The 16,370-nt window shown below is 37.0% G+C and overlaps 1 protein-coding gene across 1 annotated transcript in view; it reads left to right on the forward strand.

Annotated features, from left to right (window-relative positions):
• The window catches only part of STARD9 (StAR related lipid transfer domain containing 9), a 98,849-nt gene that overhangs the window by 54,263 nt on the left and 28,216 nt on the right, over nucleotides 1–16,370 (forward strand). Inside the window, exons 14-21 of the mRNA XM_015630255.3 lie at nucleotides 1,227–1,304; nucleotides 2,076–2,150; nucleotides 2,648–2,827; nucleotides 6,654–6,705; nucleotides 7,559–7,696; nucleotides 8,492–8,574; nucleotides 9,580–9,683; nucleotides 11,784–11,828. Of these exons, the coding sequence (XP_015485741.1) occupies nucleotides 1,227–1,304; nucleotides 2,076–2,150; nucleotides 2,648–2,827; nucleotides 6,654–6,705; nucleotides 7,559–7,696; nucleotides 8,492–8,574; nucleotides 9,580–9,683; nucleotides 11,784–11,828 (755 nt within the window). The remainder of the gene's footprint in view (nucleotides 1–1,226; nucleotides 1,305–2,075; nucleotides 2,151–2,647; nucleotides 2,828–6,653; nucleotides 6,706–7,558; nucleotides 7,697–8,491; nucleotides 8,575–9,579; nucleotides 9,684–11,783; nucleotides 11,829–16,370) is intronic.

A 16,370-nucleotide genomic window follows, 5' to 3' on the forward strand; every position in this document is an offset into this window, starting at 1 on the left:
GGTAGTACATAATTCTGTCTGTCTTTACAGCAAAATTCAAGCAGTGCGTACTGATCCAGAAATATAAAACTCTAGAACTGCTGCTCTGTAACTGAGAATTCTTGACCTGGAATTCTGCATGAGGTTCCCTTTACACATGATCACATAACTTAAGGACTGAATCACCCATGCATTCATTTAAGGAATATACAGTTAATTCTAGTTTCAAAAAAGGTCTTGAATCCTGTCATTTCCTTCTATTTAATCCATTGATTTTACAGCTTTAATAGTATTCTTTTGTGATTTGGCATGAGTGCATCAAGATTTTATTTTGTAGATGAAAGGATAGAATCTTAGAGTTGTATCTCACTATTTGCTTTCCTAACAATAAATTTGGGCAGAAGGAAACCCTTCTAATCCTAAGTTTCCCAAATTTAATTTGCATTTTAATTACCAGTGCCTATAAGTAGTTTTCAGACATGAGTAGTAGCAGCAATTGTGTGCTTGGTTTTGCCAGCAGCAGTTCTCAGCTCTGTGACAGGCTAAAGTCACAAACACTCCTGGGTAAGCCACTTGTCACTCTCAGCTTCCCAACTTGTGTACCCATCACTGTCTCACACAGTTTATCCTAGACCCTTGGCCCCAGCCCTGCAGTCTTCTTCCCCTCACTGCAAATTGACCTGGCAGCGCAGAGAAAGCTGATTCCTGACTGGAGAGTTTGTCTGAAATGTCTGTAAAAGCTGTTTTCCAGAAACTGCCAGTGCAGAAACGCTTACTCTGAAAGCGAGATAAATGCTTCCACACCAAGCAGACAGGAAATTCATTATGTATCAGCTGTAAGGGCTTTTAATACCATCCTGAATGACATTCTGACGTCATCTCCTCTAATCTGATTTTGTATACTGGCATTAAGTAGCAGCATTTTTCTGATGTAATGTAACTATTTTGAAGGTAAATCCTTAGAAGTAGTGATGTATCCATCTAGTCATGATGAGAAAACATGCTATGGCAGGTCTGTTTTCAGAAGAGAGATGGAAAAAAGTTTATGGTAAAAGAGAATCTATGGAAGATTAGAGCCACCTGTCCCTAGGCAGTACATAAGGGCCTGGCAGAGTGAAGCAAGGAGTTCTGCTGTGAGTTTTCCTATTCTCCTCTCTTCCTGCCTGTTGGAATATCTCCACATTGATTTCTTTAGCTAGAGTATTTTTAAAACTGATTTTTCAACAATCTGTGTCTCAATGTTTCAGGATGCAAATGTGAAACTGATCAGAGAACTGAGAGAAGAAATTGATAGGTTGAAAACTATGCTGATGAGCTTTGAAGTGGTACGTAGCAACATTTCCCTACTGCAGCTTTTGTGTTACTTTAGGTAGCTTACTTTCATCTCATCTGCTTTTCTTTCCATGTTTATCTCTCCATGTTTGTAACTGGAGAGAAATGAAACTGTTCTCTGGGTGATTTTGTAATTATTATCAGGTTAACTGCTTTTCTGTCATTTCTTCTCTTTCTGTCACTGTACTGGTGAACCTGGAGCATAAGTAGTCATGTAATGATTCAGAAGGATTTCCTTTACTGTCTTTCATAGAGTTGGATGGTTTACCTGTCCAGAAATACCATGAAATAGAAATATTTTATTTTTAAGCGTATGGAAGCTTCGAGAGATGTATTGATGTTTCACACTTCCTGCATGCTCTCTCCCACAAAAAGAGTTGTGAACATCTGTTAGCCCTCACAATACAGCTCACATCCCGGGTGTTTTTCTCTGCTGGAATAATAAGGGTGTATTGGTTTTCCAAACCATGGAGAGAATTTTTTACTGAGAGAGACAAACTCTCTTTCTCTCCTGAAACTACATTTCAGGACTTATTTACACTGAACTATCTCTGTTACTGCTTTTTCACCAGTTCTTTATGCCAAAAAAAATTGCATGCAATAGCTAGAGTGATGTAGGCTAGATGCTGGAAGGCAGCCATGTGTATTTTGTCTTTCCTTCTCTTGACTTCATCACCTTGAAATGCTGGGGAGTGAAAGAACATGCCCACCAGTTGTGAATAAGAAAACTAACATGTAGATCTTGGTGGCTGTTGTTTTTCCAGAGAAATTCCAGTCCCTCTTGGAGTGATGACAGGGATGGCAATCTGACTGAGCTGGTCCTTCAGAATGAAATGAAGGTGTGTATGATTTACTTGATGCTGTAACTAGCTCCTTCTCCACTAGGCCAAGGGGATAGCATTGCTGTAGCTGTGAAAGCACTGTGAAAACTCTTTTGTCCTAACCTTTTGCTCTGCAGATGCAGGAAACTGCTATCTTTAATTCATGTTGAATGTGCTCCACCGGTTTATGACAAAATTCTCATGTCCTTAATGGGACACAGTCCGCTGTGCATCACTAAGCCTGCACAATCTATCTCTTGTTTGAAAGCTGTCTCAATATATCACAGCATTTCATTATACACAGTCTGTCCCTTCTAACATAAACTCCAATTTATTTAAATGAAATTATTGTACACTTACCAAAATTACTGAGAAGATTTGATCACCGCTAACCTGGTAAGGTTTTGCAGACTTTAAGTTTTTCCCAAGGACAGGTAAAAGAATTTGTTAGCATGATCAAAAAGAAAAATTAGCCTACTTAGTAAGTGAAACAATTTCCTCTCTGATTCTTTAAGATTGAGCAATTGACCAAAGACTGGACAAGTAAGTGGACAGACAGGAAAGCCATCATGGAAGAATACAGTGTGGACATCAACAAAGAAAAAGCTGGAGTAACAATAGATTCTAATTTACCTCATCTAATGGCCATGGATGATGATATCCTCAGCACAGGAGTGGTGCTGTACCATCTCAGGGTGAGATATTGTCTTATTTTACCCTTTAATTTGAAAATACTTGTTTTCATTGGAAGTGGAGTGTGGTTATGGTGACATTACAACAGCTCTCAAAACATGAAGGTCACAGATCGCAAGACATAATGTGGAGGGAAAGCAGAAAATAATTGGAAACAGAGAAGGAGAAACATTAATATATGAATATAATCTGACCTCTTATGAATGCATTTGCGAAGTATTTGATATTGCACTGCAAGCAAAGCAAAATATTTAAATTAGTCCACAAAGCACAAGGGCTTTCCATATACGTGGAAATGTAAAGGATGGTGCTTAAAGTGTTCCAGACACACTGGTCCAAATTTCATTATGCATTTGTATACTTGAGACTGGAATATTTGTATATGTATAGATAAAAGTAAGGTTTAAGGAACAAAAGCTCACTTTGGCAATGACTTTTATACATTGCTTTTAACCCTACAGGAGAACTGCCACGTAGATACCAGGTATGTAGCATGAAGGGTAATTACTTGTGATATTTCTTGAGTGGCTATTTTTGAAGATCACATAGAAATCCTGGCCTCATAGACACTTTTTTGTTGTGTAGGTGCTAATGTAAGGCAAGGTTTTCACTAAGAAACTTTTATAACATTGTATGTATATTTCTGCACATTATGGCATATGATGTGCATGGCTGGGTCAGATTTAGGGTCAGGTTTAGGGGAATTTTGGTTTTTTGTTATGGCAAGTGCTAGGTCAGACTTCAACTTTTTAATGTTGTTTAAATGAACAGAAATATTGATTAAAAGCTGAAATATTAATGCTGCTTAATGTGAAAGGAACCTTGAATGGGCACTTCTACAGAGGTGCACTCATTGCCAAAATATATGTTAAATACAGCTGAAAATCATCTATCTGTCTACTAATAAAAAAATCTTTATCTAGATTTTGTGGTAATTGACAGTTTAAGGACACAGGATTTTTTACTCATTTTAAAAATGACAACAAATAGTTAAAAGAGAAATCTTGCTGTTCTTCTGTCATGTTGAAAGAGAAACTTAACTAATTTTTCTCATGCCAACATAAAGAAATTGTACCAGGTAATTATTAGGGACCAAGTATTTATGTTCAGTGCTGATCAACATGCAACTTCAGCTACTCAACCTTACATTAACAATAAATATTTCTTGAAAGCAACTACTACTACTTAAATGTTTTTCTGTTATGTGCCATTGGGGAAAGAGCAAATACTTTCCCATAATAATTTTGACAATAACTAATTTAAACATATTCATTTTAATGGCATAACTTGGTTTGAAGGGTCACCTTCTGGAGTAATTCACGACTCTGTCACACTAACATCTTTGTCCCTTCTTTCTTTGCTTCTAGATGCTGCCTTTTCTTTTCTCTGTGCTTTACATCTTTTAGTCTCTGGTGTCTGTTACCTTCACCTGAACAGCAAGAAGGTAAAACATTAGCAGTTCCTTACAAATTAGGGTTTCACCATATAACAGCTCTTTACACTGTACTTCTAGAGAGAGGTCACAGCAGCGGTTTTCAGATCATGCAAAATAAATATAGTGCTACTCTTTTACTCCCCTATTATTTCATAATATTAATTGCATTAATCGGTGCTGTGCTTATGCTTAATTTTCTGGCTTTCATTCATAAAAGATGTATGTTTTCCTGTGATTTAGCTGACCTTTTTTGCATAGCTTAAAAATATGCAATTTGTTTATTGTTTCAGTAAAAGATGTACTTCATAACCTTTTTTGAAAGCTGGAGTACTTCCAGAAGTGAAGGAGAAAAGCAATCTTACTCTTTATGGTTCTGTAATGTACCTTAGGAATTCTACCCCTAGTCATGACACAGCTAGAAGAGGTAACAATGTAAAAACATTTCAACAGATGTGAAGATGCGCTCTGGTGTGCTCAGTTCAGGCTGTGCAGTGGTTTCATATGAAACATCTTTCCCTTCTTCAGGTGGAATACTCAATATTAAATTAGGAAAGAGTAGAAATACTCCAGTTATTAGCTCAATAATAGCATTAAAAAAATTAAATCTGCATGGTCCTGAGATATTTTTATTTTGTTTTCTCAAGCTGAGTGGGTTTTCTTGTATTTTATCTGTACCCTTTGTCTCACCTGCAATTTTTAGTTGGATTGAAACTTACCCAGAATCAAGCCACTGCCTGGGATGCTGTTGTGAATTTCCTGAGCCAATACTGCTGTAATACACTCTTCTGAATTAAATTGTATTACAGAGAGTTAGTTCAGCAACTTGGAAAAGATTTCTTTTGGAATTGCACTATTTCATTGCCAAAGAAGATAATTGATAGTGAAGAAGGTAATTGATTAAGAGAACTTTTAGGAGTTGGTTTACTTCGCTCTGTATAAAATACATGTTGCTAATTCACTTAAAATACATGTTGCTAATTCACTTGATTGAGTGGCACAGGACAAAGGTTCATGCAGACCATAAGTTTTCTAGAAGTTGCAGCCAGGTGGATATTTTGCAGTTGAGTCTGCTGAAACTTAAACTGGCATGTGATTTGGTAATTGCTTCAAAGCAGAGGCACAATCCAGCCTTCAGCCTCTCCAGCAAATGAAGTCTCAGCAGGGCCTGTGGCTGAGGGATCTGTTGGTGGGTTCAGACAGCTGAGCTCTGTGATAACCATTCCCTTTCTGTCCAGTGCACAAACCCACTGTGATTTACCTGTAAGTACCCAGAACTGGGGCACCTTGAAGTAGAGCACAGCTTCTGTTTTCCCAGAGTTCAGGCTTCCAGTTACTACTTCTTCCTTGATCTTTAAATCTAGGCTTTACTTACAATATGCTTGGAGCAGAGTGTGTATTCAGTTTGTTCTAACTTGAATACAAAAATCACATTGTTTACTGTCCATAATTAATTTTAATATAACTGAAAGGCTTTCCACTAAAGTGGAAAGTAGTTTTAGAAGCATTTACCAATCACTTTACCATAACCAATTACAGTGTCTCTTTAGAATTGGGAAATTTTCCTGCTTTGTTTTCCTAAGAAAAAAGCATAGAACTGGTAATGGAAAGTTATAGACAGATGGTAAATTAATTGCCTTTTTTTTTTTGGGCAGTTTTCTTCTTATGGTATTGTGTAAATGACTGGTTTTTATTGGTATTTGAAGGTAACCATAAAACTGCTGTCTCATTTCCGTCACTGACCTATAATACGGATCGAGTCTTCTTGTTCTGGAGACTTTTATTTCTAGGCAGTTCTTTTCTTTGGTGGTACTGAATCTTCAGGTTTGGGAACTTGCCCATATACTATAAGCACCAGGAAAACTTTTCATAGATGTTGTTTAAGTTTCAGAAACACCTTATTCTTTGTAGTTAGGTTGAAGAGTTCATAATGTATGACAAAGTGCCCTTACAAATTAGGAACTCTTAAATTTTAAAAGCCTGGTCAATTGAATAATCATTTTGCAGCTTCCCTCTTTCTGCATGGATATTTTAAATTTTTTTAAAAAAAAAATTAAAATCTCATTTCTGCAGTCACAGAGTCTCACAGTAAAAGTTCAAAGCATCAGGATGTGTGTTCGTATTCAAAATGCTGGTCCCAAGCACAGTCATCCACTGAGGGTTACTTTATCTACTGGAGTTGTAGAAGCTGACACAGCTGCAGGATGAAGAGTCATTGCTATGCTAAGGGGGACAGTGAGCTGAAATATTGCAACTACACAGCATTTACTTCAAACAATTCAGTCATTCAGAGGCATTAAAGTGTTTGCTAAAATGATGTACCAAAGCTTTTTTAAGTAATACATACAGTCTTTTTTCTGTAAGCAACTTTTAAATTAATTCTTTCCTTGTTTTAGGAAGGAACAACCAAAATTGGAAGAAGTGACTCAGACCAAGATCAAGATATTGGTAAGAGAATGATATTACAACTCATTTTATCATATGCTCAGGTCAAACCAAGAGGTTTACACTTGTCATTTGTAATAGCTAGGTGGTGATTCTTTTTGTCAGCTTTCTTTATTGAAGAAGGCAAGTAGAAGAGACTCATTTTTAATGTTTGCTAAAATATGTGATTATTTTTTGTTTAAGAGACCCAAATGTCACTGGATTTGACCAAACTGGCTACACTAGAGTTTAAAAATATCTACATCTTACATCCAAATTCTCAGCTGTTCTCTCCTAAACTAGTGGCACCAGACATTGAAAATGCTTTTCAGCTCTACTTGTTCAGAACATTTTAGATATGAAATCCAAATTATTTAGCATATGTCTTGCTTACTTTAATTTCTGCTTTTAATTTTAGCAGTCAATCTCAGAAGTTAGATATTATGATAGAGAACTGAAACTTTATACTGAAATTGGAAAATTTGCAGGATCTCACCTTTGGTTAAGTTTTGCTAAGCTTGATTATGTCTGATTATTCTCTGCCAATAGATTAGTGAATTATAAACAATAAATGCCATAATGGCAATAAGAAAATTCAACATAGCAAGAATTTGCACATCAGCCCACAAATCAGACAGTGATATGTAATTTTCCAGTACCAGGAATAAAGAAACAATCTCACTATTTTCAATAGTGAGTTTCAATAGTAAGTTTTTCTGTGATTAAGTATTTAAAAGCAGTATTTAATCTCCTTGTTTTGCACATTGATATGGTTCTCTGGGGTATGAGGTTTGCATAGTGTTAAAGACTTGGTGGTCCTCCATTCTGAGGGCAAACCCAGCCCCTTCACCAGGTGAGATAAACCTCTGTGCTGTAGTTCTGCAGGGACAGTGGATTGAAAGGAATCACTGTTTGATAGAGAACCACTGCGGGATTGTGACACTGCGGCCGGTCCCAGGCGCGCGCTGCTCTGTCAATGGGTCTGAGGTCTCTGGGTCCTGCCGTCTGTCACAGGGTAAGGCTTGTTTTTTCTGGGAATGAACACTGCATTGTGGTCACCTTAGCACTGCAGTCTAGATCTAGAATTTATGGAACTTGAGCAGATCAAAGAAAGGCTTCTCTCAGTCTGCTGCCAGCCCCACAAGGTTTGATGCATGGCTAGAGACGGGACAGAAGTAAAATTAAAACACTGGGGACAATATTCTACCTCTTTTTGGCAACAGTAGTCTGTAGGTTTCTGAAAAGGGAAGACATGTAGTCAAGAGACATTATTGTGGAAAATAGTGGAGACTGACTCTAGGCCAGCTGGCCACTGAAAGGGTTTTTTGGCAATTATATAATATGGTTGAAACAACCTTCAGCTTTCTCACAGTGTATTTAGGTGGAAGCTGGTAGCCACCAAGTCATAGGCTATGATGAATGAGTTCAGATTAAATGGATAGGACTTTCATACTTTTAGGTTCTTTAAGTTCTTTGGGGAACTTGCAGTGATCTTGATTCTAAAAAATATAGTGTAAATCAAGTTTTCAGCAGTGGGTTGGTTGTGTTTTTGGCATGAAGTCATGCTGGCCTTTAATATGAATGGGGAATTTGCAGCTACATTTAGTCTGCAGAGATCTCCAAAATGAGTTTGCTTGGATGCTGTCATTACTGATCAATAATTCTGCCATTCTGTGGTGGCAAATTTTAAAAATAGTTCTCTGTTCTGTGATTTACAAAAAGCTGTTGGTCAGATTTTTTTTAACCTGCTATTCTATAGTACTTTGATGGATTATGTCTCTGTAAATGTTTACTTTTTTTGTTTTCACAGGGGCCCTTGTTGTCCTTGGCAAATCTCATAAGTTTAGATTCAATCACCCAGCAGAAGCTGCTATTTTAAGACTAAGAAGATCAGTAAGTTCTAAAACTAATTTTCTCTCCTATTTTTTTTTCCCCAATTTTGTTGCTTCTTAAAAGCCAGCCTGATAAAGATAATATTTCATCTCATCATCATGTTCACTTGCTTCATTTTGTCCATCTAATGGTCTGTAATGACACTAAACCTTTTGTGGGAAGACACTAGCATTTCCTTCAGAGGTGCTTAGCAAAAGATGATGCAGATCCCTTGAATAATTTAGTGTTTCCTATTTCTAGCCATGTCTACAGTAGGATTGAAACAAAAATGCAGAATGCTGAAGTGAAAAGAACAGTTAAGATTCTTTCCACATTTGATAATTTTTTGAGTTATCTTCCTTCTCTGTCATTTCATTGTCTTGAATGAAGAAGTATACTAGAGGAAATGGAAAAATTATGAGATTAAGCACTTAAATGTTGTTGACTCTGAAAGCAGTTAATTGTTACATACATCAGAAATATATAAAATATTTCTTGGTATGTTAAGCTCAGGAACTAATTACTGTAAGATATTATTTGGTTGACTAGTTCAATAATGTTTAAGAAAGGAGGAAATTCTTAAAATGACAAACATAACTAAAAACCTAACTTAAAAAAATGTGATTTTTCTCATTTAGGAGTTAACCATATTATCAAATGATATTGGCAGGAGTCTGTCTTTTAAAATGGATTCTCATTCATTAACATTTTATACTTTCCACTCTTCCATCCTTTTGTACTCACGTTGAGATAAGGGGCTTAACTTCTATTTGTTGTCCTTCTTCATTTCTTGATTAATGAAACATGCAGTGCATTCAAATAGAGCTGCTAAGAGATGTACTCAGTAAAAAAAGCTTAGCAATTTTGCTAATTATCAAAGACTAAGCAGAAGTGAGATTATAAACTCACATGGGAGGTATTATGCAGCCTTGCACACAATAGTTAACAATGACAGTACTAAAGATACCTTGGAAGTTCCTGGGTGATTTTTTTTAATTCCTGTCCTATGTTGTGTGCTTTCTGTAGATTAATGAAACCCCACCCACTCTGAGTTGTGGAGCTTTGGACTGGCTCAATTTGGATGGAAGTTGCATCAATTCTCCGCACTATATCCTTTCTTCTCTCTACAAGTAAGTTTAAAACTAAGAAAAAAGCAGCTGAACAAACAACTTGTTTTGTGAGATGATGTCTGAAATCAGGGACTTGGTTCAGACAAAAGTAAGCTGTATACAGAGTAAGCCCCATCACGTTTTTAAGCAGGCAAATAAAAATGTCAGAGAAAATACACTGGCCAGCTGACTAATATAGGGCATTGAGATGCTACAAACCTGCAAAATCATTTATTGATGCTCAATTAAGAAAATGCCTCAGATGAGACTGCCAGCCTTAATTCAGTTCACTTGGACATCTGCTTTACAGCTAATCTATAATTTCTACAATATTATTGCTTCAATGCACAGAATGGCCTTTTCAGGATATGATTTAGCCAAGGTAATTATTACAAATTGACTTTCACTGTTAATTTGTTGTGGAAATCATAAGGTTTGTTCATAAATTCCCTTTAGTTCAAGTCCTCATTGAGCCCTTCATCTCAGAAAGCCAATGTAATTGTTTGTTTGGTTTTTTTAACTGAGCAGTAAATAAAGCATGTGCCTCTTTCAAAGTGTTGAAGAGCTGCTCATACTCTGTGTTTAGTGTATGCTTTTATAGCAGACACTTTATGAAATGGAAAGGATTGCTGTGATGAAACAGTGATTAATATATATTAGGAAAATTAATTATGTTCTGTGTTTCAGTTCATAACATTGAAAATTGAATACTACAGAATTAAATATAATTGTATTTTTTTCTTTTTTAATTCCTCTCAGTCTGGCACATTCAATTAACCTGTTAAAGGCAAGAAACAGGCATCTTGTCATTCATAGCTGCTGATGGTTCTGCTTCTTACTAGAGTGTTTTTACTGGCAATCTTTCATGTCTTTGAGGAAGTCTTTAATCTCATTTTTATGAACATAAAATGTTATTTCTGTTGTAAATATCCTTCATGCTTCTAATCAAGCAGCTTGCTTTCCACCTTGGATAGTGGGGTTTTATATGTTCTCTTTAAGGTATTTAATCTCTGCATTTGCTTTTCATTTGCTGCAGTGATACCTGCCTATACCAAATATTACTTCATTTGGTTTCTTTACTGAAGAACATTTTACACATCATTGCTGTTCTTTCCTTAGGAAAAATTAAAAATAATTTTCAAAATAAGGGTTTGCCTAATGACCTTCAAATGTACACACCAAGGTTCTCTTTATGTTGCTAAAAACATTAGTTGTGGTTCTCTTGTCACAAGTTTTTTGATGAATCTAGAAAAAACCTGAAGAAATCCAGAAGCATTATAAACAGTTTAGCACGAATTTGCACTTAGTTTTCCCCTTTTTAACCTGACAAAACTGCAGAAAATTTCTGATTGATTTTTTTTTTTTCCAGACCATGGTTTTGTTTGTGTTGAGCAATTTTTAATCACTTGGACAGGATTACAAGCACATTACATCGTTTTATGTTACTCTCATGCTTACCTAGAGGATTTCAGATGGTTACTTCAGTAAAAAATGAAAAATGGTGTTGCATTTGCTTGGGTTTTATCAGTCTGTCTCTTACAGGAATTATCTGAAAACCATGTCTAATAATAGCTGGTTTTCACCTTAAGTAATCCAGAGGTCCTTTTATCATTTTGGCATAGGTAAACTGAATTGATCCACTCAGTCTTGCTTCTCTGTAACCTGTGAGCCTGAATTTCTGTACAGACAAGTGGTTTTGCTCATGGTGGGGGTTATGGTTGAGACATCTAGACTAGGAACTTATTATAAGAATAAAATTATATATGTTGTGTCTCATGAAGAAAAGTCAATGTCAAGTACTAAAAGGTGTGTGTGAGATACTATGCAATAATACAGAACTAAGTGTTTATTTGATCACCAGCAAAAAGTCCACCCTAGTGCAGGGTCTTGTCTCTGTCAGAAAGAGATGCTTAGAGGAAATATAAGAACAGGGAAAGCTTGTGTGTGTGTCTTGTTCTCTGTCCCCCTCTCACTTGAAAGTTCTGTGTGCTCTCCCAGCTGCTAGAAATCTGCATCTTCCTCTACTGAAAATTACAATAACATTGTGTGCAATAGGCTTCAGTGAAGTTTTCTTGCCTTTTCCCCCCAGATATTTATGATTTCCTATTTTTATTTTTGCAGTCAAAAATGTAGAAACTGTGAAGAAAAATGCTCTCTTGAGCCAAGGTAAGAATATTACTGTGTCCAAATCATGCTGAAATTTTTGACACCGTTAGCTTTGCCTTTCTCCTGTGCTACACTGGTTTCCTCCAGAGGAGATGGAACCTAATACTTTATTTTATTTTTAAAAAATAATTTATTCAAACTATTTTATCATATTGGAACAAGAATCTGTACATGCAGCTGAGTTACAGGCAAGGCTCTGCAACTGTGTTCCTTCTTCATATGAGATCTTGTGCAAATGATTTGCATCTTTGTTGCATGCGTAGTGTGCATTTAAAAGCCATAACTGGAGTGAGGCTTACTCTGAAGTTGCTAACAATTTCCAGCATGTAAGAACCCTAAATGTATTAAATTTCGTGCCAATAGTAGGTACTGGGAATACTCATTAGTATTTTGAAAATGGCTTGGATAAATTGGGTTCTCTTCTGGTGAGAATAAAATTGCTTTAGGGAAAAGTAAAAAAAAAAATTAATTCCTAGGATAGAATGTGGTTCATTCATGCAAAGAAGCACAGCAGCTGCAAACAGAAATAATTCAGAAATTGTTGAGTTTTCATGTTTAAATACCTTTTTCATCAGGAACTGATGGTACTTTGCTTTCTTCTGGATTTTTTATTTCAGATCATATCAATATATGTATTACAGTAATAATTATTAATGGTATGAGTCTTATGGCTGTCAGTATGATGATGATGTTCTTCTCATCTGCCTTTTATGGGTTGAATTACCAGTTCAAACTTTAATTGTACACTAAAATATTTTGAGAAATGAGAGGAAAAACTATTTTCTACCAGTGCACACAAATATTAAAGCTTTAGGCACTGTGAGTCATTGTACTCTTACTTGGTTGCTTGCTCATACACCCTACTCATAAGAGCCCCAGTGCTGCAATTTTCTGACACAGAAGGCTTATGAATGGCATGAGTCATCATATTACAGCATCACCACAAATAACCAGATAATAAATGTATTTCTCCTGCCATTTCCTTAACACTATACTGCATATAAATAAAAACTCTGATTTTATTGTCTTGCTGGTTTAAAGAAAAAACCCCACAGGAGTTTTTCCACTAGAGTTCAGTGGTATAGCAGTACACTGAATTATTTAGCTGCTTGGAACATGCTTAAACCTCCTTTCCTTGAAAATACCAACGTTGTTAAACTGGGGGGGGATGGAAAATTTGATACAGCATAACCAACATATTTATTAATCTTAGGTGGTATAGTTAACTTGTCCAACTAATATCTGTAACATACTCTGATTTCCCACTAATAGCTTTCATTTAAGAATTTCAAAATTCTCTACCAAAAAGCAAAATAAAAAGGTTAAAGAAAACTTCAGCATTTCTTAAAAGATATCTCAGATATTCTGTTTTGCAGAGAAATGCACTGTGCCAGTTATAGCAACTCTACAATTTACAGCAGAATTGTGTATAGTGGATTAGCAGGGTAACTAATTCTGTATATAACTGACATTGTGAAGGGAAAACCTGTGTTAGCTGAACTGGAATTTGAAGAGGCAGCATTGACCTTTATTGGAGAATGTGGCTGTGTCTTGTATCTGTGACTCTTGGCCAAAAAGGTCTGTTTAAGAGATGTATTTAAAGGGGTGCCTTAAATAAGACATGGCCTTACTGTTACCTTGGGGGCTTTGGCAAAGAAAAAGAGGTTTTGCATAGAAAAGCTGAAAAAAACCACACACGAAACAGAACAAAGTGGTTTTTATGTACACAAACCAGTTAATCAGAAATCTAAATGATGCTTCACTTGATGGTAACTTCTGTGTAGGGCATGACTATGTGTGTACATTTCCAAAGATTTCTAAAGGTTTCTGGCTCTGCTGGCCATTTGAGCTGATTTCTGTCTCCCACCACTCCCCAGCTTTTGCTTTGAATTCTGTGAGTGGCATTCCTTCAGGAGGCTGAAGGAGGTGTCAACACAAGCTCCTCATATTCTCTTTCGCTGCTGTTCCCTTTGCTTTAGGGAAGAGGAGGGAGAGGTTTGGGTCCCTGTGCCAGGCAGAAGCAGATGTAGATCTGTGCAGGTGCTTGGTGCCTGCTGCTGCCCGGAGCCCTGCGGGAAGGGCCCCGGATTGGCCACGGGAAGAGGGGGAGGATAGAGCTGGAGAAGGTGGAGGGAGCTGTGTAGATGGGAATTAGGGGATAGGCTGGTAGCTCTAACTTGTCACTGCTCTCAGTGTGGGGTTTGCAAGGGCGCAAAATGCCTCGCTAGCATCTTTCTTCCTGCTTTATTTTTAACTCTTTTTCCCTTGGGAAAAAGAATTTGTAAAAGATAAATAGGACTTGAACAGCAGGCAGTCGAAAAGATGGGGATGCTAACTTGACTGATGTTTTCTTTGAGAAAGCCGGCAAATTTCAGCTTCTACCAAAAGTAATTATTTTTCACTGTAGCTTCTCTTATTTGAGCCTTAGGATTTTGTTGCAGCAGGTATTCAGCCTCAGCACAGAGCTATTGCTGCCATAGTTACTGGAAGCTGCATTATGCTGTAGCAGCCGCCAGCCTCTGCATCAGCAGCAGAAGTGTTTGGGGAAGAGGGAGGAGAATGGCACAATAGGATCCCAGAGAGCTGACAACAAAACCGGCTGGAAAAAAATGTGGATTTACAGATGGTTCATTAAGTGTGCATCGTGCAAACTTTGGAGAGAAAAATGAAATGGAAAAGCAACCCGGGAGAATCGGTATAATGCCAACGTTTTCTCAGTAATTTGTGATTATCTTTAGTTTAGGGTTGTTGTCTTTTTGTTGTCATTTTACTTGCAGCTTTTAATGGTTTACTTGGAGGAGGGGGTAACTGTTGACACTTCTCGCTGCATTTGGTGCACCCAGAAATCTGCATGCTTTTATGAAATTCTCTGCAGAATTGCTTTTTTAAAATATGCTGTATGCTAGAGTATGCTGGTCCTGTGAAACAAAGATTTCATGTTTGTCTTGTTACCTCCAGAAATGAAGCTGTTTCTCTTATGTTTGTCCTGAGGTTATTTTATTTCCTGCTAGAACTGTGCGAAGTGTAGATTGCTTGTGTGGAAAAGCAGGAATGTGAGCAACAGCATGCTGTGCCTTTTTGCTGTATCTCATAGTATTCCAGTGTTTCATGTCTAAATTTAACAGTTTATCTGATTTAAGATGTTTTAGATGAAAAAAAATTAGTGATCTCTCCTACTTATTACAAAATTTGGCTAAATTCCTATGTTAACTGTATTGATACTTGTTTTTAGTTTAGTCATTCAAACATATATTACACAAACTAATTGTTCTTTGAATTGCTTATTAGGTGATTTAGCAATGAAGTGTGTGTGAATCTGTTATTTTCTTCCTGGGCCATTGTCATGTCATTTTTTAGTTTAGTTTATCATGTTTTTTCCACAAACCAGCAAAAGTGTGCTGACATGACATAGCGTGTTTGGAGGTAGAAAGGGAGGATTCTGACTTCATGTTCTTGGTTTCAGCAGTTTCTGTGAGAGACAGAGCTGTTCCCCAAACTAGCCAGTCATTCTGCTTTCACCATCAGTATTTCACAGCCAGAGGGAAAACATCCTCTTGCATTTGTGTGTTATGTAAGTGGCTCTGCGTGGATTTTCGTTATCTTTTTGTTCCACTTCAGAAAACTGCCTGTAAGAAGCAGCTTCATAAAAATGTGTTTAATGTTCAGTCTCTGTATTCAGACCTGGCTTTACTGCTCTGCCTGATTTTTGTTTTGTTCTACTAAAAATTTAGAAAATGAAGCAGAGGCACTGAAATAACAGCAGAACTGCAATTTGGATATATGGATAAATACAAAACCAGTATTTTATTATAGAGACTTTAACCTTACAGAGGGAGAATTGTACCAACTAGTTACATCACCTGAACAAAAGAAGAAAGAATACTGCAGTGATTGCTGTGCTGTGTTAGTTTTTCCAAGGTTTCAAGTGGAGTATGGCTGTTCCTCTGTACTCTGCCTTTCTGGGGTGTAGTCATGATATGGAGCTGTGATTAATTCCATCAGTTTGGCCTGCCTCGTGTTCTGCTCTGTGTGCAAACACACACGGCTGCTGAAAGCATCTCGCAGCTTCGTGGTAGTTCAGCAAAAAGCCATCACTGCACATGTGAGGGAAGATGCCAGTGCTGCTGAGAGCAAGCAGCACACTGCCACGTGCATTGCTTTGTATTGCTTACTCTCTGACCCTTTAAAATGTGGGGGTGAGGGTGGCTTCAGCAAGATTGGAAAGTGTGGGAAAACCTTGTGACCCTGTCACAGCTGTAAACAGATGTTACCTAACCACCTCTGTGAGCATTGTGAGGTCTTTGTATTGAAAGACACTGAGTTGTTTCATTTACTTAAATGTTCTGGGTTTCAATTTGAACTCTGGCAAGTCAAGTTTATGGGAAGATTGGCTAAAGGTCATGGTCAGAAAGAATGAGAGACATTATCAGAGGAATTTTATCTAGTTTTAGTAAACAGTTACGGAACAAGAATTCTTTCTCTACTGTTTTAGAATCATGCTTCTTTTCAGCCTGCTGGCAATTATTTACTCAGTTTCCTCAG

Source organism: Parus major, chromosome 5 (genome assembly GCF_001522545.3).
Source record: "Parus major isolate Abel chromosome 5, Parus_major1.1, whole genome shotgun sequence".
NCBI lineage: Eukaryota > Metazoa > Chordata > Aves > Passeriformes > Paridae > Parus > Parus major.